Source organism: Anabrus simplex, chromosome 1, assembly GCF_040414725.1.
Source record: "Anabrus simplex isolate iqAnaSimp1 chromosome 1, ASM4041472v1, whole genome shotgun sequence".
Taxonomy (NCBI): Eukaryota; Metazoa; Arthropoda; class Insecta; order Orthoptera; family Tettigoniidae; genus Anabrus; species Anabrus simplex.
Genome location: NC_090265.1, coordinates 1,249,203,944 through 1,249,227,177, shown reverse-complemented (window position 1 = coordinate 1,249,227,177; position 23,234 = coordinate 1,249,203,944). Strand labels below are relative to the sequence as shown.

Here is a 23,234-nt window from a genome sequence, read left to right as displayed (position 1 = left end):
TTCCACAGCTATAGAACAAGGTGTGTGTCCCAATAGCAAGTTCTCCACTTCCATTCCATTTTACCTCTTGTATTGCTACCACCATCACATTGTATTTCATTTTGTTCTTCAGGTTCAATAATCAGTTTTCTCACATTCCATCAAGGGTTATGAATTTCATGTTGTTGGTCCGTACTGAACTGAGAATAACATATGAATAGTAACACAGTAAAGGTTTCCACCTATTCAGTACTAATATGTATTTACAATATTATAAATTACATGGAACTAGTTTCGACCCACCTAGGGGTCATCATCAGCCATATTAAAGCATACATAAGTTTTCACAATTGAAATATCAAAGAAGGTTCAACCTTTTCAATACAAAACGTGTTGTATAAGAAGTTCACAACATAATATTTATTGAATAATTAGGACCGGTTTCGACGCTCACTGCGTCATCATCAGCTACAAAGATCAACAAATAGGCAAAGTACATGTCATGAATGATTTACATTAATAACTCTTGTATGGCTGAATACAAATGGTAAACTGCTTTGTCATAAAAGCTAGGAGAAACTTGAGTAAAATATGATAATGTGATGTGACACATAAAACATAGTGGTTTGATGGGTAAAAATTATGCATAAAATTGAACTGATGCTATGAACATGAGAGTCTGAATATGGTGATAAAACTATGTGGTAAAAATAAAATGGTAAAATTGTCCACTCTTCTGTTGTTCACTTCAGGCACATAAGTCCAGGTCCGATGTTATATAGTCAAACCAATAAAAAGATTTTTGTCGAGGCCGGGACACCTGATGTTGGGCGATTGAATAAGGTTGCTCTTCGAATTAGTCTCAGCTCAACAGGGTAGTGAATCTTTAAGAGAGGAAAGAAAAACTAAGTTAGTGAAATGGAAGTCTAAATCGAGTCGCGGTCAAGGGTGATAGAATATGAGACTCACCTTGTTTGGCGTGCTGAGTGTGTGGTGTAAGAAGAGTTCTGGACTAGTGAGAAGGTGTGACTGAGTAGCGAAGTTAGAGTGAGAGGGGGGGGGGGGGAGGGGAAGTGGAGAGGAGAGGGGTAGGGAGGCGGAGTTTAAGGTGGGTCAGGAGGGCGGAGTGGCAGTGGTGTGGGACGTAAAAGAGTACTGTGGAGAGCGTGAAAGATCGATTTTTCTCTCGTGGTTTTTATACCTCTAAAGACTTCTATTAGGTAGTCGAAAAGAATGCTGGATTTTTCTGAGATTTCGTTAAGATTTAAGTTAGGGTTAAAAAATTGGTCTAGGTGAATAAAACAGTTCTCCGTAACGTCGAGTAAAGGGCCTTTATTTATGTTTTTGAGAATTTCTAGGTCTTGTTCTATGGTGGTAAAATTATGCTTTAAGTCATGTATATGTTGGCCTATTGCGGAAAATCTATTATATCTGATGGCATTAACGTGTTCTAAGTATCTAACTTTGAAGCTGCGCCCGGTCTGTCCGACATATGAGGAAAGACAGTTATTGCATTGAAAACGGTAAACACCTGACATTGCATAAGTGTCAGACCTGTTAACTGATTTGGAATTGTGAACTATATCTATGTTTCTATTGCTGGTTCTGTAAGAAATTTTAATATACTTTGCCTATTTGTTGATCTTTGTAGCTGATGATGACGCAGTGAGCGTCGAAACCGGTCCTAATTATTCAATAAATATTATGTTGTGAACTTCTTATACAACACGTTTTGTATTGAAAAGGTTGAACCTTCTTTGATATTTCAATTGTGAATCTCAGTTCAATACGGGAAAATGAAGTTTTTAACTTATAATGACAAAGCTAACCAAGCAAAATTTAAAGCCCATCAATACATGGGCCTTAGAATAAAGATCGCAAAACTGGGCAAGGACATTCGTTTCTTAAAACAATGTTTATTATACAATTTAACTCCGAACTTTCTTAAAAATAACTCGAAAAAAACGCAACGAAAATCTCCTCAACACTCGAAAACCCAAGCCAAGGTAAATAAAATCTGGCTTAAGAATGAAATAAGATTTTTATACAAGAAAAAATCTGTTTTAAATAACAAACTATATGAGACGCACCTTGAGACAGCACATTTACTTTCTAAAGCCCAATGGAATATTTTCCAAAGTAAAATTGCGGACAAACTGTTCTACATACTTGAACAAAAACAAGTAACACATGAGAAGAAACTCAACAACCTTAAAAATAACGCAAGGCTGAATAGTCCAACTACAGCATTTCCTAACGAATCGAGTACCCGTAACCTAGAGTCTTTAATAGAACATTTCCATCCCCCAGTAGTTAACTTAACAGAAATAACACTTTCGGACAAGGATAACGAGATCCTCGAAAAAGGACCAAAACACAATTGGCCCAATTCAAATAAAGTTAACATCGCTACCACACTAGTCATAGAATCCGAAACAGCCATAAATAAAATACCTTTAGATGCACAAGATGAGGTTAGATTCGAGGTCAAACGAACTTTAAACAAAATCAATAACCTAAAAAACAGAACAACTGCTACTAATATTATTTCACATAAAAAAATCTTTGCAGAACGAGAACACATTAAAAAACTCGCGGATAAAATTAAAGTTCATAACCTTATCATCACAAAAGCTGACAAGGGTAATACAACGGTCATCATGGATAAAAACGATTATATCGAAAAAACAAAAAGTTTTTTCAATACTGGTTCTTTCTCCTTAGTCAAAAAAGATCCGACACAGCAAATCCAACGTCTCCTAAAACAAACTTTAAAAAATACATCATTCCTTTTTACAGAACATGAAAAAACGAGATTAATTAATATGAATCCCGGCCTGCCTACCGCTAAAGCTCTCCCCAAAATCCATAAGACCGACGTCCCCATACGCCCCATCATTAACTACAGACCTAGCCCATTATATAAACTGGCCCAATTCATACAAAAATTTCTTAGTAGAAACTATAAATTTCAGTCGAAAAAATCCGTAAAAAACACCATCGAACTAATCGAAAAACTGAATAAATTTGAAATACTGCCATTTCATACCCTTCACTCATTCGATATCAATAATATGTATCCCAGTATCAACACCAAAAAACTCCTTCCCATAATACTAAAAAACCTAAAAACATATAGTGGGCTAAGTAAACTAGAGATCCAAGACTTTATGCAGGTCCTAAAACTCGTAATACATAACAACTATTTCGCATTTGATAAATGCATTTACCAACAAGATGGACTGGCTATGGGGTCGCCGGCCTCAGGAATTTTGGCTGAAATTTACATAGATTTCCTAGAAGACACTGCAATTAACACCAGTAACACTTTTTCAAATATACACTTCTGGTCTAGGTATGTTGATGATACTCTAGTTATTCTAGATGATAGAACGGTTAATGCAGCCACTACTCTTAATAACTTAAACAAGATTGATCCTAATATAAAATTCACATTAGAATCTGAGTCCAATTACTCGATCAATTTTTTAGACCTTACAATTAAACGACATCCTTCTTCTTTAGAATACAATATCTACAGAAAACCAACCCAAACAGCGACCACTATCAGAAACGACTCTACACATCCGCATGCACATAAATGTGCCACTTACTATAGCATGGTAGACCGTGCACTAAAAATACCCTTATCCAAGGAAAACCTAAAGAAGGAATTGAACACCATTCGGGCCATTGCTAAATTTAACGGTTATAATGCCTCATTCATAGAACGCATCATTAACAAATGTAAACATAGACTGAAGTCAACATTAACCAAAGAAAGATATAACCCTGCCCTATTCGCCACCTTCACCTTTAATGAAAATATACACAGTGTAACGAATATTTTCAAGAAACATAATATTAAAATTTCTTACAGAACCAGCAATAGAAACATAGATATAGTTCACAATTCCAAATCAGTTAACAGGTCTGACACTTATGCAATGTCAGGTGTTTACCGTTTTCAATGCAATAACTGTCTTTCCTCATATGTCGGACAGACCGGGCGCAGCTTCAAAGTTAGATACTTAGAACACGTTAATGCCATCAGATATAATAGATTTTCCGCAATAGGCCAACATATACATGACTTAAAGCATAATTTTACCACCATAGAACAAGACCTAGAAATTCTCAAAAACATAAATAAAGGCCCTTTACTCGACGTTACGGAGAACTGTTTTATTCACCTAGACCAATTTTTTAACCCTAACTTAAATCTTAACGAAATCTCAGAAAAATCCAGCATTCTTTTCGACTACCTAATAGAAGTCTTTAGAGGTATAAAAACCACGAGAGAAAAATCGATCTTTCACGCTCTCCACAGTACTCTTTTACGTCCCACACCACTGCCACTCCGCCCTCCTGACCCACCTTAAACTCCGCCTCCCTACCCCTCTCCTCTCCACTTCCCCTCCCCCCCCCCCCCTCTCACTCTAACTTCGCTACTCAGTCACACCTTCTCACTAGTCCAGAACTCTTCTTACACCACACACTCAGCACGCCAAACAAGGTGAGTCTCATATTCTATCACCCTTGACCGCGACTCGATTTAGACTTCCATTTCACTAACTTAGTTTTTCTTTCCTCTCTTAAAGATTCACTACCCTGTTGAGCTGAGACTAATTCGAAGAGCAACCTTATTCAATCGCCCAACATCAGGTGTCCCGGCCTCGACAAAAATCTTTTTATTGGTTTGACTATATAACATCGGACCTGGACTTATGTGCCTGAAGTGAACAACAGAAGAGTGGACAATTTTACCATTTTATTTTTACCACATAGTTTTATCACCATATTCAGACTCTCATGTTCATAGCATCAGTTCAATTTTATGCATAATTTTTACCCATCAAACCACTATGTTTTATGTGTCACATCACATTATCATATTTTACTCAAGTTTCTCCTAGCTTTTATGACAAAGCAGTTTACCATTTGTATTCAGCCATACAAGAGTTATTAATGTAAATCATTCATGACATGTACTTTGCCTATTTGTTGATCTTTGTAGCTGATGATGACGCAGTGAGCGTCGAAACCGGTCCTAATTATTCAATAAATATTATGTTGTGAACTTCTTATACAACACGTTTTGTATTGAAAAGGTTGAACCTTCTTTGATATTTCAATTGTGAATCTCAGTTCAATACGGGAAAATGAAGTTTTTAACTTATAATACATAAGTTTTGTCGAATCCTAAAACATATTTTTTTAACTGTAATAATCTTATGGATTTATAATTTATAAAGTGAAGTGTGGTAATGAGATGAGAAATGTTAGTATGGTACAGGTGAGTAGTAATTAATAATATATACAAAGAAGTTTGGAACAAAGTACAAGTGGGGTGCTTAGAGTTGTGAAAATATAAACTCGTGGATATCAGTAGTCCTCGTACTAAAGAAACAATGTAAAATGACACATATAAACATATATACAAGTATGTACAAAGTCTGGAGAGTAAAAAGTGATACTCTTTTAATGTCGAGTCGGCTTGACACTGATCACTTAAGCGGAGAAGTTAGGCATTTGGTGTATTAAAGCTGTGTTGACCGGTTGCGTTGTTGATTGTTGGACATGAAGTTATTTTTGAATTTCTGGTTGAGAAGAAGGTGGAAACTGCGCATGGATATATTGATTCTCAGTTCTTAGCGGAAACCAAATTGGACCTGTTTAAATGGAGAAAGTCGGTAAAAACAAAAAATGGAGATAGGAAAAGGTTAACATAAAGTGAAAGGACGCTTAACTCGCGCTGCGGTGTGTGTAGTATAGCTGATGGTGTGCGACTGGTGGTGGGGAGAGAAGTGTGGGCAGAGAGGAGGGCAGGCGCGTGCGGGTTAGGAGGGGGTTAGGAAGAGTGGGGGTGGGAGGGGGGGGGAGCTTTAAGGCGGGGCTGAAGGGTGCGGGAGAAAGAGTAATTGTCTTGGAAAAGTACCTTTGATTAGACTTAGGATTGAGTTTTGGTTGGCTGCATTACTGTTTCTGAGGAAAGTGATGAAAAGATCGAAGATCTCTGAGATTTCATTGAGGTTGTGACTGGCGTTGAAGTATTGGTCTAGGTGTATGTAGTAATTTTCCATTATTTGAGTAAAGGGCCCTTGTTTGCTAATTCAAGGATGTCCATGTCCTGTTCGATACTGGTGAAATTATGGTTGTAACCATGCATGTGTTGGCCGATGGCTGAAAACCTGTTGTATTTTATTGCGCTAGTGTGTTCGTGGTATCTGGTATTGAAGTTCCTACCGGTTTGTCGGATGTAGGATTTTTCACAGGTGTTGCATTTGATCCTGTAAACTCCTGATTTTATAAAACTGCTGGTCTTGTTGATGTGTGAAGTATTGTGTAAAACGTTCGTGTTCTTATTGTTGGTTTTGAAGGCTATTTTAATGCCTTGTTTCTTGAAGATATGGGTTAACTTGTAGATATCATTGTTGAACGTGAAGGTGGAAAATGTTAGAGGTTAAGTTGCTTCTTTTTTGAGGGTAGTTTTAGGGCGATGTTTGTGTTTATTGATTATCCTTTCTATAAAATGATTGCTGAAGCCGTTGAATTTTGCAATTCCGCGAATTGTGTTAAGTTCGTTCTTTAGATCTTTCTTGGACATAGGTATGCTGAAGGCTCGGTGAACTAGGTTGTTGTATGTGGCTTGTTTGTGGGACTGGGGATGCACTGAATCTTTTCCAAGACAATTACCCTTTCTCCCGCACCCTTCAGCCCCGCCTTAAAGCTCCCCCCCTCCCACCCCCACTCTTCCTAACCCCCTCCTAACCCGCACGCGCCTGCCCTCCTCTCTGCCCACACTTCTCTCCCCGCCACCAGTCGCACACCATCAGCTATACTACACACACCGCAGCGCGAGTTAAGCGTCCTTTCACTTTATGTTAACCTTTTCCTATCTCCATTTTTTGTTTTTACCGACTTTCTCCATTTAAACAGGTCCAATTTGGTTTCCGCTAAGAACTGAGAATAAATATATCCATGCGCAGTTTCCACCTTCTTCTCAACCAGAAATTTAAAAATAACTTCACGTCCAACAATCAACAACGCAACCGGTCAATACAGCTTTAATACACCAAATGCCTAACTTTTCCGCTTAAGTGATCAGTGTCAAGCCGACTCGACATTAAAAGAGTATCACTTTTTACTCTCCAGACTTTGTACATACTTGTATATATGTTTATATGTGTCATTTTACATTGTTTCTTTAGTACGAGGACTACTGATATCCACGAGTTTATATTTTCACAACTCTAAGCACCCCACTTGTACTTTGTTCCAAACTTCTTTGTATATATTATTAATTACTACTCACCTGTACCATACTAACATTTCTCATCTCATTACCACACTTCACTTTATAAATTATAAATCCATAAGATTATTACAGTTAAAAAAATATGTTTTAGGATTCGACAAAACTTATGTATGCTTTAATATGGCTGATGATGACCCCTAGGTGGGTCGAAACTAGTTCCATGTAATTTATAATATTGTAAATACATATTAGTACTGAATAGGTGGAAACCTTTACTGTGTTACTATTCATATGTTATTCACATTCCATGTCGCGAAATACCAATTCATTCTCCGTTTCCGTTGCCAGGGTCGTTTATCCATTACATCCGTCCGGTTTCCTTTGTCCTTTGTTCCGTAACAAGAGTACCTTTCCGGGGTAGGATTGTTGACCCCACGCCCAACCGCCAACCTGAAGGACCAGGGTACTGCTCTTAGTCTGGCCCATCACCTTAGGCCTGTCCAGCTTGGGTGGCCCTATCAAGAGCCGTAGCTCCCGCTGACATAGCTCTAAGGGACATTTGAGCACGTAAGCCTCCAAAAACACCCGGCAATGCCATATTGCCTTCATCAAGGTGCCAGTACCTGCGGGAGGATAATGTAATATTATCTTCAAGAAATCCCAAAAATGTTGATACTTGAATACGGTGGAAGAGATGATCATCATGCGAATCTCAATGAGATATTGTGAAATGGACAGGCACTTATGGCTTACAGTTGTACAGTGAGGGTATTGGTTTCTGACTAATGTCTTCAAACATGAATATGTTAATGGTTATCCATGATATTAATATGATACATGAATATGAGATGGGTATTATATTAATGATGACAGATACAAATGGTATGAAGCTCTTCGAACATAATGTTACCCCAATGAGACATTCGGGTTGCACTATGAGTAAGGGTAAAGTTAGGGTCGTACTACCCAATGTACAATCTATTTGTTTCCCTTAGAGTAGCAGTAGTATTAGTGAATGTGTTGTGTAGATGTTGGCAGAATTTTCAGCAATCCGGAGGAGAGACCGTGGACGAATTTAAATGTTATGGTATCTTGATGACTTCAATCCACGATTTTCATTACGGTAGTGTGTAGATTTGAATATCTATTTTTGTTTTGTTAGGTGCAGCAGCTTGATGACACCATGATTATTTTGTTCTTCTGCTTTAACAATTCTTTCGATTTATTATCCGTGGTTAGTTGCAGAGTCTGGTTTTGAGTGTGCTGTGACCCTTGTTTCTTTTCAGGCCCCATGGCATTGCATGTATTTATTTTAGTGACCACTCAAGTTGTTAATTGGAAGCCGTTGTTTTATGTGACAGTTGTAAACGTTTATGTTAATGGAATACTAAAGGACAAGGTTTTGCCCAGAATGGACATGAAAATGAACGAAGGAATATTTTTTTTTTTTTTTTTTTTTTTTTTTGTGGCAGATGAAACAAATTATTTGAGATAACTGCACCGTTCATTTCATATTTCAGCCTTCAGCAACTTTTGTGTTAACAATGATAGTTCATTGACTTACCTTCATTAAGGTCTTGCTGGATTTGCATGTATTTATCTTTAATATTAGATCGGCCTACCATCATTGTTAATGGCAGAGTCACATTGTAGCGCCACATGAGAAGAAAAAAATAATGACCAACAAGAGAATTTCAAAGTATAATAAAACCTACACCATTTATCGGATTCAATACTTACTATTTATCCACCTATGCTGTAAAATTTCCTTTTATTATTGTTAATTATATTTCTTCCAGTAACTTGATATCATTAAATCAGAACATTCTTCCAATTGAAATAGATTTTAAGTGTTTTCATTTATAAACTAGGATTTCTAGGATTCATGAAATTCCATAATGATAATATTAACATGCTGGTAATTATTATGGACTGTAACTGGTGCCTAATAGAACCTTCACACCTACATATGGATTCTCATGTATCTTCGTTGAGTAATGCCAAGGCATATATACAACATTTCTTCGAATCCCATTGTTGTAAATTTGAGTAGAACAGTTACAGTTTACCTTTTTGGCCCAATCCTCGAGCATGAAAGGTTATAACTCATAATACATACATACATACATACATACATACATACATACATACATACATACATACATACATACATACATACATACATACATACATACATACATACAAGATAGGAAAACTTGAAAGGGTCCACCTTTTCAATACAAATAAATGTTATAGTTTATTTACAACATATATTTACACTTGGAACTAGTTTCGACGCTGCTTGGTGTCATCTTCAGCCAAAATGTGGGAAATAGGCATAGGCGCAAGCATGCAGACATTTATATTATACAAGGTGTTACATCAGTGTGATTAAATGAGACACATGAAAACGTGAAGTACAATGTCAGTTTCAAAATGGTCATGAAGGGTGAGTCAAAATTGTATAAACATGAGATAGCATAATCACTTAAACAAAAAACATATAAACATATAAACTGTAACAAAACCATGTGGAAGTTCGAGATGATTGGCATTGGAGATTAAAATTATTTCAGACACTCTTCCATTGAATGTTGCCTGCTGCGAGTGTAGTACAAAACATAGGTTAGATTTCAATAAACACAATCGACTCAAATATGCACATAACATTTTAAAAATATTTGGGTTGAGATGAAATTTGCCAGTTAGGGATTGAAATCACTTATTCAATTCAAAAACAGCTGTGAAGGGTGAGTCAAAATTGCACAAGCGTGAGTTTGGACTCGATAAATGCAAAAAACTGAAACACATGCAACACACTCAAAACTGTAGGTTCGCGATGGATTCGGCACAAAAAGGTCTGCGTTCAATCATTCATTGAATGGCACTGGTGCGAGTGTAGTTCAAATGCGAGTTAGGATTTAACAGAGTCAAGCCTCTTAGAATTGCACGTGACATCTGAACTCATGGTGCGAGATGAACTTGGCAGTAAAGGTTCGAATTTGTAGATATTCAGTAATGCCACTTCAAAACAGTCCATGAAGGGTGAAACAAAAGCTATAATTCATATGAGTTAGGACTCATTAAATACTACTTTCAAATACAAATAACATATTCAAATTTTTCGTAGTACAAGGTAAAATTGGCAGTTAAAGAATTAAAATTTGTAGACATTTCTTCGTCAGATGCCATATAGGTCAAGCGCAGCGTAAGTATGAGACAGGCCTCAACATGTCCAAACTTGTACAAATGCATGTAACATATCTAAATCCAAGTGTGAGATGAACATGGTAGTTAAAGAATCTCTTTGTTGAGGGTGTAGTAAACATATTCAGCTCGACAAGAATACAAAATTCGAATTAAGGGAGATGTTCCTCTGAGAGCTTAGAAGGTGACTGTGCTAATATTTGTGGTCTATTGTTGCAACGTTACATGTAGGGTGGGGGCAGTTTCTATGATGTTTATTGCGGGACCTAAGGTGGTAAAGCTGTGGCACAAGATGAAGAGGAACAGAGCACGGTGGATAGTTTAGGTCTGGGGAGCGGCCATTGTTGGATTAGGAGAGGAGAGGGAAGGAGCGGTAGGGGAGGAGGAGTGGAAGAAGGGGGAATATGGAGGGTGATGCGGTGAAAGTGTGTGGCGTGACAAAGTATTATGCATAATGTGAAAGACAGATCTGTTTTTTTGGAATATTAATATTTTTGAAAAATTCAATGAGAAAGTCGAATAGGATCTTTGGTTTCTCTGAGATATCATTTAAGTTTAGGTTTGGATTGAAATATTGGTCTAAATGAATATAGAGGTTTTCAGTGACGTCTAGTAAAGAACCTTTGTTTAGAATTTCTAATACCTCAAGATCTTGATCTATTTCAGTAAAGTTGTGCTTAAATTCTTTTATATGTAGGCCGACCGCGCAAAAACGATTGTGTTTTATGGCATTGACATGTTCTGCATATCTGATTTTAAAACTGTGTCCTGTTTGCCCTAGGTAAGAGCTTTTGCAGTCTTGGATGAGTTCTCTTAGGTATGGTGATGGTCCTCTCAGTGTAGGAAATGACACTGGAACCCATCAAGCAGCGTCTGTTCCCAGGTTAGGGGATTAGTGCAGAAGACATCTGTACTGATGTTAGGAGCAGCCTAATCACCTGCTGGCAACAGGTCTAAAATGTCTGGGAGTAGTGAACCCATTGTAATAAAATGAGTGCAGATATGGTGAATCCTCAGGGACAAAGGCGTTCCCTGCAGGCGATGCGCATTTCTTCAGTTATTGGGGGAGCTGTAAGAAGTAGGCAGCCAGTATCACAATATATCTGAATCAGGACAGTAAGCATCTTAACCCTGACAGACAAGATCAAAGAGCTGATAGGGTTCCAGAAAGAGAAGGACATAGCTATCCTTGGTCTTAGTGCAACGAAATGGAGAGGAAGAGTAGAAAGAAAACTGAAGGAAGGGCACAGGCTGTCTTACAGTGGAGGACAGAATGCAATAAACAGAGTAGTAATGATCATGAGAAAGGATGACTTGGAATATGTGGAGGAGGTGAAGATAAATGACAGAATGATCACAACAAGAATATATGTAGTTTGAGACAGGAACACAAAATCTGTTCCAAGTATATGCTCCATAAAATGAAAATAATGATAAAGAAGAGAACATAGAACAATTCCATGAAGAAATATTAAAATACATAGAAGACAAAGAAGTAATGATAATGGGAGATCTGAACACAGAAGTGGGAAGAGAAAAGATTCTGGGGCCCTATGGATATGGCAACAAGAATCAAGAAGGGGGTATGGTAATGGACTTTCAAGAGGAACCAACTACAGTAGAAGTCCGCTATAGCGAGTACGGCATATAACAAGAATACCGTTGTAGCGACAATATTTGCCGCCCCTTCAAAATTCATATATTAAACTGTGTATTGTCCTTCTGTTGTAGCGAGAGCCCTATCACTGACGCATCCGTTATTATGAGGGATTAGGCACGCAATTTTTTCTGTTTTCGATATTTATACACCCCAGCGATTGTGTTGCATGTAATCGATTATTTCACTATCGTTTCCTCACTATGTTCACTAACGAGTTCTCTCGTCGACATTCGCTAGGGGCTTTACGTCGCACCAACACAGATAGGTCTTATGGCGACGATGGGATAGGAAAGGCCTAGGAGTTGGAAGGAAGTGGCCATGGCCTTAATTAAGGTACAGCCCCAGCATTTGCCTGGTGTGAAAATGGGAAACCACGGAAAACCATCTTCAGGGCTGCCGATAGTGGGATTCGAACCTACTATCTCCCGGATGCAAGCTCACAGCTGTGTGCCTTTACGCGCACGGCCAACTCGTCCGGTCGTCGACATTCGAAGGCGATGTTGGAGTCGATTAGTAATACCCAACAACTCCTATTCCCTAAAGAAAATTCGAAATAATGCGTGAATAAAGTGGCCGATAGCTGTTGTTAACTGGTTCAAAATAACGGCTGAAGTAAACGATCTCTTAATTTTAATGTTATATTCTGAAATTAAGTAAGAATGCCATACACCTCAGGATATGGCAGAATACATCACTGATTTCAGGGGATAGTTCATATTTTCTCGCGTCTAGTTAAATTTCAGAAAGGCTATTCACATATAAATTTTAGCGAGGATAACTCATTTCTCTACATGCGTTTCAATTATGTTTACATGACACATATACAGTTAGGTTAGGTGACGCCACTTGAAGAAGAAAACTCTGGAGTGATACCGTATTTCTCCGAATCCAAGACAACGATTTTTTTTCCCCCTCAGAATCTCATGCGAAATATCTAGGGTCGTCTTGCATTCGCGGCCTAACAGTAATGAATACCACTGGCAACTCTCGCGGTAACCACGCTGTTTATTTTCGCACGCGTACCGTACGCACACGCACACGCACACGCACACGCACACGCACACGCACACACAAAATTCGTTGACAAACGACCGACTCTTTATTATACCCGACAGTGATTATACATCGCTAGCCGTGACAACCGGTTGTACAGTGCCTGTGTGTAACATCACTGGATCTCGGGAAATAGTGAAGAGAGAATGGCATTCTATTAGCCTCTACAAAAACATTTCTCAAATCTGCAGAATGATATCAAAACGTACGAGCTTTCGAATTCTTAGAAAGGCCACGGCTACTGAGTGGCAGAGTTATAACGCGTCTACTGTACGTGACTCTTAGTAAAACTTTTACAGCCAGCAAGAATATTTTCGTGATGGATAGTTGTAAAGATGCGTGGAACAGGTATTGCCGGCGAATTTTCAACGGGTTCTCGTCGATATTATGATGCTAGTTTTAAGTTAATGGTTATTAAACACTCGGAAATGTAGAATAATTATGCAGCCGCAAGAAAATATGGCATAGGCCTAACTAAAGCCAATATTTGGCGTCAACATGAAGACAAAGATACAAAAAATGCAATCATTGGTCCGCAACAAGGACGCTTTAAAGAAGTCAAAAATGAAATTGTGAGATACTAGTATGTGCACGAAAAACGCAAGGGCGGAAAGGCCATACCGTGACGCAATAAACTCGTTCGTTGACCTTCAACGTCCGCGATTAGGCCTATACACCGCTAGCCACTGAAGTTGGCCAAACCTGGCAAGCGAGACATGCGTGTAGCAGTAGCCGGTTATATCTGATGCTGAGTAAAAGTACCGTAACAGTTTTATAGACAGCAAGAATATTTTCCTGACAGATCGCCGCATTGTAGAGACGCATGGGATAGGTATTGCCGGCAAATTTTCAACGGGTTCTCTTCGGTATTATGATGCCAATTTTAAGATAATGGTCATTAAACCCGCGGAAATAAAGAATAATTGTGCAGCCGCAAAAAAATGCGGCATAACGAAAGCCAATGTTCGGCGTCTAAAATAGCATTAAAATGTGTACTGTACAACAAAGGCATTCATATGATTTTACAAAGCACTTTTGGAGCCTGATTTAAATATTCTGAAGGAAAAAGTGGGGGTCGTCTTGGATTCGGAGAAATACGGAACTGTAATTTTTTTCAGAATGAAATTAAATATACACTTTCAAGTAGTATCGCATTTCAAAAAATAATAAACAAGTAAGTCATAGTCTGGATATCACCATGGAAACACAAGTTTTGAACAAAGTGATTGCCTTTTTCATGTGTATGGGGATTTTTCCGACTTTTATACAAAAATCGGATATAACGACAATCCGCTATAGCGAGTAAATCTTCCGCCGTTGAGAATTCTTCCTATAACGGACTTTTACTGTAATAGGAAACATATGGTTCAGGAAGAAATATAGCCATAAAATTGCCAGGTATGGATAGGAAGACAGAAGAATGAAAACTTTGATTAATTATACACTGACTGACAGAGCAAATGCAACACCAAGAAGGAGTGATCAGAACTTTATGCCAATTGCAGGGTAGACTGACATCACTGAGGTATGCTCATGATGTGAAATGCGCCGCTGTGCTGCGCACGTAGCGAACGATAAATGGGACACGGCGTTGGCGAATGGCCCACTTCGTACCGTGATTTCTCAGCCGACAGTCATTGTAGAACGTGTTGTCATGTGCCACAGGACATGTGTATAGCTAAGAATGCCAGGCCGCCGTCAACGGAGGCATTTCCATCAGACAGACGACTTTACGAGGGGTATGGTGATCGGGCTGAGAAGGGCAGGTTGGTCGCTTCGTCAAATCGCAGCCCATACCCATAGGGATGTGTCCACGGTGCAGCGCCTGTGGCGAAGATGGTTGGCGCAGGGACATGTGGCACGTGCGAGGGGTCCAGGCGCAGCCCGAGTGACGTCAGCACGCGAGGATCGGCGCATCCGCCGCCAAGCGGTGGCAGCCCCGCACGCCACGTCAACCGCCATTCTTCAGCATGTGCAAGACACCCTGGCTGTTCCAATATCGACCAGAACAATTTCCCGTCGATTGGTTGAAGGAGGCCTGCACTCCCGGCGTCCGCTCAGAAGACTACCATTAACTCCACAGCATAGACGTGCACGCCTGGCATGGTGCTGGGCTAGAGCGACTTGGATGAGGGAATGGCGGAACGTCGTGTTCTCCGATGAGTCACGCTTCTGTTCTGTCAGTGATAGTCACCGCAGACGAGTGTGGCGTCGGCGTGGAGAAAGGTCAAATCCGGCAGTAACTGTGGAGCGCCCTACCGCTAGACAACGCGGCATCATGGTTTGGGGCGCTATTGCGTATGATTCCACGTCACCTCTAGTGCGTATTCAAGGCACGTTAAATGCCCACCGCTACGTGCAGCATGTGCTGCGGACGGTGGCACTCCCGTACCTTCAGGGGCTGCCTAATGCTCTGTTTCAGCAGGATAATGCCCGCCCACACACTGCTCGCATCTCCCAACAGGCTCTACGAGGTGTACAGATGCTTCCGTGGCCAGCGTACTCTCCGGATCTCTCACCAATCGAACACGTGTGGGATCTCATTGGACGCCGTTTGCAAACTCTGCCCCAGCCTCGTACGGACGACCAACTGTGGCAAATGGTTGACAGAGAATGGAGAACCATCCCTCAGGACACCATCCGCACTCTTATTGACTCTGTACCTCGACGTGTTTCTGCGTGCATCGCCGCTCGCGGTGGTCCTACATCCTACTGAGTCGATGCCGTGCGCATTGTGTAACCTGCATATCGGTTTGAAATAAACATCAATTATTCGTCCGTGCCGTCTCTGTTTTTTCCCCAACTTTCATCCCTTTCGAACCACTCCTTCTTGGTGTTGCATTTGCTCTGTCAGTCAGTGTATATTAGTGGAAAAAGGACATCAGAAAGATCTTATTGAGCTATGCCTGAGGAAGTCTTCGGGGGTGACCATAGAGCAAAGTTGAAAGTAGGCAAGGTCACAGAACTGCCATAAAAAAGAGAAAAAGATTAGGGTTTGGAGAATGAAAAAGGAGGTTAAGAGTTTAGGGGAGAATTACACAAAGTGATACCAAGGGTGCAGATATTAGCTATGTTGAACAGGAATGGAATCATTTTAAGAGTGCATTTGTAAGGTGTACAGAGAAAGCATGTGGCAGAGAAAGAGGGGTAAGAAAGAAAGAGACAGCATGGTGGTATGATAGAGTGAAAGGTAAAGGAAAAGAAGAAAACTTAGAAGGAATGGAAAACACAAAAAAACTGAAGAGAGTAGAGGAAGATATTTAGAAGTGAAAAGAGTTTGCAAAAATGTAGTCGGTGAGGAAAAGTTGGGAAATATTCAGCCAGGTAGTAAAGGAAAACTTGAACTGTGGGGAAAAAGTTAGAAATTATAAGAAACTGTAGGAGTGAAACTGTGAACACAGGATTTGTGAAGGATAAAGAATGAATAATACTGACAAAACCAGTGTATATAATGAAGAGTTGGAAATAATATTTCAGTGAATTGCTGAACATGAGAAACCAGACATGTGGAGAAGTTATCCAGGCAGCAGGAATAGAAGAAGTAATAGATAATAAATCAGACATTACAATGGCAGAGGTGGAATGGGCAGTTAAAAAGAGGAAGATGGGAAAAATTATGGGAACAGATGAAGTAGCCATAGAAATGATCAAGGCTGCAGGACCAGCAGGACTTCAGTGGATTAATAGAATACTCAAGAGTGTATGGAGAAAAAGGTGTCCAAAGGATTTAAAAAAGGGGTTATAATACCAATATTCAAGAAAGGAGATAAGAAGATGTGCAGTAACTGCTGAGGATTCACCATCATCTCCTATGTTGCCAAGATAATGGACAGGATATCGGAAAGAAGAATTAAGGTGGAAATTCAGTTACAAGAGGAACAATTTGGATTCGGAAGTGGAAGGTCAATAGTACATCCCATTTCCATTCTGAGACAGATCACAGAGAAGAGCTGGGGATATGGGAAGAATATAGTAATGCTTTTTATAGGCTTCGAAAAGGCATATGACAGTATCGCCAGAACAAAAGTGTGGGGAAACCTGATACACAAGGCATTGGCAATATATGATAACTGTTGCAGCCTTGTGGAGACAATGGTGGGTAGAACAGAATGGTTTGGAATTGACAATGGTCTAAAACAACTGTGTTGTCATCTTTACTGTTCATAATGGTGATGGATGACATTGTAAAGGCAGCAAGGGAAGAGGGAAAAAATGAATGTAATGATATTTGAGGATGTTGTTTTGATATGGCGAGAAGATTGGGAGGAGATACAACAACAAATGAATGTACTAAATAGAAGGATTGAACGGAGCCTCCGTGGCTCAAACGGCAGCGTGTCGGCCTCTCACCGCTGGATACCGTGGTTCAAACCCTGGTCACTCCATGTGAGATTTGTGCTGGACAAAGCGGAGGCGGGACAGGTTTTTCTCCGGATACTCCGGTTTTCCCTGTCATCTTTCATTCCAGCAACACTCTCCATTCTCATTTCATAGCATCTATCAGTCATTAATATATCACTTTGGGAGTGGCGACCCCATCGTACTAACAGCCTATATATGCTTCATTCATTCCACCCCTGACCCGGTCAATGACTGGACAACAGGTTGTAGGTTTTCATTTTTCAGAAGGATTGAACAATGGGGATTGAGAATCGGTGTGGAGAAGAGCAAGAATGGTGATCAGTAGAGGAAATAAAGTAGGAACAAGAGCTATCAAAATTGGAGACAAGGAACTGAAAATTGTAGAACACTTCAAATACTTGGGAAGTGAATTTGTAGAAAATGGAAGACTGGATATGGAAATTAGTAACAGGATATAACTAGGGAGTGTACCTTTTACAACAAGGTACAGAGAATAATATGGAATAAAGAAGTACCAATAAAAGCTAAAGAAGTAATGTACAGGAGATATTACTTATCTATAATGACATGAAAAATCCATAGCCTGGTTCTAGTAATTCTAGTAATTCAATGGAATGAATGAAGCCCCATCTAGCAGCAAGGATAGGAATTGTGGTGGCTGCCAAAGCCTGCCGCGCTCCTCTAGAGCAATGATTAACGACTGACAGATGAAATGAAATGATATTGAAGAGTGTTGCTGGTATGAAAAATGACAGGGAAAACCAGAGTACCCAGAGAAAAACCTGTCCCACCTCTGCTTTGTCCAGCACAAATCTCACATGGAGTGACTGGGATGTGAACCACAGAATCTGGGAATGAGAGGCCAGCGTGCTGTCGCCTGAGCCACGGAGGCTACACTTAGCTATAATGACATAGGCAGCAGAAACCTGGACATTGATTGAGTGATAAGAGTAGAGTACAGGCAGCTGAAATGAAATTTCTGTGGAAAACGGTACAGAAGAGAAGGAGGGATAGAGTGAGAAATGAAAACATACAAAAAGAGCTAAATGTGCAAATAAGCACTGGAAATACAGATTACAGGGAAGAGAGTATAAGGAAGGCCAAGATTTCGATGGATGGACTCTGTGGACCAGCATAGCACAGCAGAACCTGGACTAGAACATGGTGTCGGATGAGGAATGGTGAAGAGACAGCACTTAGTGGAGAGGAACCATATTTGCCCCCATCTGGTGTCAGCTGCAAAAGGGGAAGATGATGCCATAACAAACAAACAAACAAACAAACAAACAGATGGATAAAAATTCTACTCCACTTCATAGGACATTTTGTGCAATACAACTTCTAAGGCATTATGGCACCCTTTCATTATTTTTCAATTGGAGCTTAGTTCACTATGGCTTTACACTGGCCAAACATTCCTCAGTAGCTTTCTGGGACAAGGACCAAGTGATTAAATGTTTCAAACATTATGAAAATGTTAGAGTGTCTATATTTGTTGTATGTACAGGGTTTTAAAATGACTTTGTAATAATATATTTAATTTATGTTTATTTGTTTAATTATCCAACATTGTTTTTTTAAACAGGCACAACACTGAGATGTCCTTAGGAACTGGTCCTACAAAAGGAAAAGTATTACGTATAGGACTCCTTGGCTATACCACTGAACCTTACATTGTAGACCACATTCTGAAGACTCTGAAGGATGCTCTTGAATATGCTAAGCAGAAAAAGTGATGTCAGTGATAATGCTGTACTTTTTGAGGTTAAAAATAAAGAAACTGCTTTTCATTATTGTAATTTTCTTTTTCAGTGGATCACAGAAGGAAAGAAGCATGAGGGGTAAATGGCTGGACAAAGCATGAACCAAAGTTTTGACAACATTTTTGAATAACTATTTTCTTTTCTTTTGAAGGAAAATGTTAAGAGAAAACAACAACATTGATAGAAAATTTACCATATATAACAAACTGACAAGCTTTGAATCTTATTTAATGCATAACCAAGGGAGAAATCACTCCCATATTCATGCAAGACTTAGAGGCAAAACTAGACCAATAGGTCTTATAAATTTACAAATCTTTTGCATAGATAGGAGGGGCAATAGCCTTTGCACAAAAGTTCCTCAGCAGAAGGAATACCGAATAGTACTATTTCCTAATGGAAAGAAGCAAAAGCTTCCAGAACAAATTACCATGAGGGGAATAGAACCCTCATCTTTAGAGTAACATAAGAAGGGTCTCAACTCCTGAACATTTTATACTTCCCAATGCCCTAATAAGCCTCGAACTCACATTAGTTTAATAATACATACATACATACATACATACATACATACATACATACATACATACATACATACATACATACATACATACATACATACATACATACATACATACATACATACATACATACATACATACATACATACATACATACATACATACATACATACATACATATCTCACGTTGTTCCATTTTAAGCAGTGGGTCAGCGAACAAGGCTTCCCCACCAGTTCTGGTCACTGAACTTCTCTCCTTCAATGCTTTCCAAAGTATGTCCTCGCTCTTCACTGTCAGTCCTCACCATGTCCTTGTACCTGAGTCTTGGTCTCCCTCTTGATCTTTTGTCTTCAATTTTTAGATCAGACATTTGTTTCGGTAATCTGTTATCTTCCATGTGTCGCATGTGTCCATACCATCTCGGTCTCTGAGATGTTATTCTGTCCTGCAGTCTTACAACTTGAGCCTTCTTGCGGATCTCCTCATTATGGACTCTGTCCCTCCGTATTTTGCCGATCATGCTCCGATCAAGTCTCATTTTTGCTGCCTGGATTCTACTGACATCTGTACCTCTCATGGTCCATGTTTCACAACCATAGGTCAGGGTTGGTATGTAATAGGTTTCATATATGACTCTCTTACATTTTGTTGGTATTTTCTTGTTCCACATGTCTTTACTGTTTTGTAGAAGTTGCTACCTGTCTGAATTCTGTGGGAAATTTCCTTGTCTATAGAACCAGTATCAAAGATAACACTTCCAATAACGAATTATATAAATGACTTCATGTCAAAATACGTCTAGCAGAATACTATTTTCTGCTCTTAAAGAGAGCTAAAACAGCTTTCACACCCGTTACCCTTATTTTGCAGTGGAGCCACACCAGAAAAATGGATTGAAAGATTCAGAAAATACAGGAGCTGAAAATACACGGCCAAGAAAGGAGGAAACAAAGATTAATGGGAAGGCCGAAAACAAACATGAAATGGAGGCTGAACCCACTCAAGCACTCCGAGAACAAGACTAATGATAAAACCTAGTATGGCTTCAGGCCCGATGACACAGAGGATAAGCCATGCTACTTAGTGACTAAGGAAGAACATTTAAGTTTGAAACCAGGATAAAAAATTTAGAAATAGAAAACTTAAGTCACTAGTAAACAAAGTGAATAAGAGAAACAAGAGTACACACTCATGCATCCTTACATTAAGTCCGTAGACTGCCTAGAAAACCTACATTTTAAGTCCTAACAAAAGAAGAAAATCCTATATAAAATTCAGAGGAAACACAGATCAACCTAACCGTTACATGCTAAGGGAAACACTGGAATTTTTCCTTTGTCACATGTAAATAAAATTCACATAATTAGATGATAGTTCTGCTTTACCTTATGCCATCCACACCCTCTGCAACCGGCTCCTGAAGGAGACCTCCTCAAAGTCCCGATAAAAATTGACACCTTATGTTTTTTATTTTATTTATCAAAAGCTTTCATTCCCCACGCTGAAGGGGTGGGACGGGCCACCTAGAGAGTTACGTTTTCTCTCTGTCCAACAGATGCGGGCGGGTTGGGGAGATGTGAGGAAAGAAGGAGGTGGGTAAAGGATGTGAAGAAGTTGGAGATGGGAGGTGATTTCTAGCCTTTTGGCTAACCATTGTATAGTTTTATTTATTTTGTTAGTTACAATATGGTAGTGGTTGTTTTATACATGTGTGTTTGAGTCATCAGTCCATAGACTGGTTTGATGCAGCTCTCCATGCCACCCTATCATGTGCTAACCTTTTCATTTCTATGTAACTATTGCATCCTACATCTGCTCTAATCTGCTTGTCATATTCATACCTTGGTCTACCCCAACCGTTCTTACCACCTACACTTCCTTCAAAAACCAACTGCACAAGTCTTGGGTGTCTCAAGATGTGTCCTATCAATCTCTCTCTTCTTCTCGTCAAATTTAGCCAAATCGATCTCCTCTCACCAATTCGATTCAGTATCTCTTCATTCGTGATTCGATCTATCCGTCTCACCTTCAGCATTCTTCTGTAACACCACATTTCAAAAGCTTCTATTCTCTTTCTTTCTGAGCTAGTTATCATCCATGTTTCACTTCCATACAATGCCACGCTCCACACGAAAGTCTTCAAAAACATCTTTCTAATTCTAATATCAATGTTTGAAGTGAGCAAATTTCTTTTCTTAAGAAAGCTCTTCCTTGCTTGTGCTAGTCTGCATTTTATGTCCTCCTTACTTCTGCCATCGTTAGTTATTTTACTACCCAAGTAACAATATTCATCTACTTCCTTTAAGACTTCATTTCCTAATCTAATATTTCCTACATCACCTGCCTTCGTTCGACTGCACTCCATTACTTTTGTTTTGGACTTATTTATTTTCATCTTGTACTCCTTACCCAAGACTTCATCCATACCATTCAGCAACTTCTCGAGATGTTCTGCAGTCTCAGATAAAATAATAATATCATTGGCAAATCTCAAGGTTTTGATTTCCTCTCCTTGGACTGTGATTCCCTTTCCAAATTTCTCTTTGATTTCCTTTACTGCCATAATCATATATATATATATATTTTTTTTTTTTCATTTTTGCTACATCCACAGTTACATAATTAATAATTAAACTCTGCAGTTTTGACAAGGAACTGACGCAACTAGTGGCCTAGACCTAAATGTGGCTCTCGACTGTTGGAATTGCTCGAAAGTGGACGCTTACTGTAGCCGTGAATAACTGCTGTCCAGCTCCTAATATAATGGCCGACTTGGTCGGCATTGGGTAATTGGGAAGGTATACCTTGCCTAGGGATGAGGATGAATGTATTTTAAAGTATTATATGTTTACATTAGTGTTAAATTGGTAGGATTTTTTAAAAAATTCTTACTTGTCTGGGATTAAGTCAAGATCTCGAGTGGCATCGCATATATAAGTATTGTTTTCATCTTGAAGCGAGTTTGTGTGTTTAGGTGAAATGCACGGTGTTACGTAGGCATATATGGCATCCATGTAAGTTCTCCTTTTATGATTTACTTCTGTTAATATTATTACACGGGTATGTGTCATTTACACTTTAGTTAGTGGATTTATTGTGATCTGAATTGTATTCATAGTATTGTGTTCAAGCTTTAAGTGAGTGCTGTGTGTAACGGTGAAGGCCATTGCTGTTTAGGTAACCTTGAAACTTTCCTTGCCTGGTTAAATTTGTTTTTCTCTTGGATTTATTTCATTTTCCTGCATTTTTGCATGTGTTTTTCTGTACAGTTTGCTAGATGCATGTGTGGTTACTATTTTAAAATTTATATCGCTGGCGTTGGTGTGTTTGGTAAACGTAGCTGTGTTAATTTTTGTTGTGACTCTCATCTAATTAATTCGTGCATCCTTACATTTGTTTCGGCCTTCTCATGACTGTGTTTTGACCTAGT

The 23,234-nt window shown here is 39.2% G+C and overlaps 1 protein-coding gene across 1 annotated transcript in view; it reads left to right on the top strand.

Annotated features, from left to right (window-relative positions):
- Positions 1–19,297, top strand: part of LOC136877977 (alanine--glyoxylate aminotransferase) — a 72,147-nt gene extending 52,850 nt beyond the window's left edge. Inside the window, exon 7 of the mRNA XM_067152048.2 lies at positions 19,105–19,297. Within this exon, the coding sequence (XP_067008149.2) occupies positions 19,105–19,255 (151 nt within the window). The 3' untranslated portion in view covers positions 19,256–19,297. The remainder of the gene's footprint in view (positions 1–19,104) is intronic.
- The last annotated feature ends 3,937 nt before the right edge of the window (positions 19,298–23,234 follow it).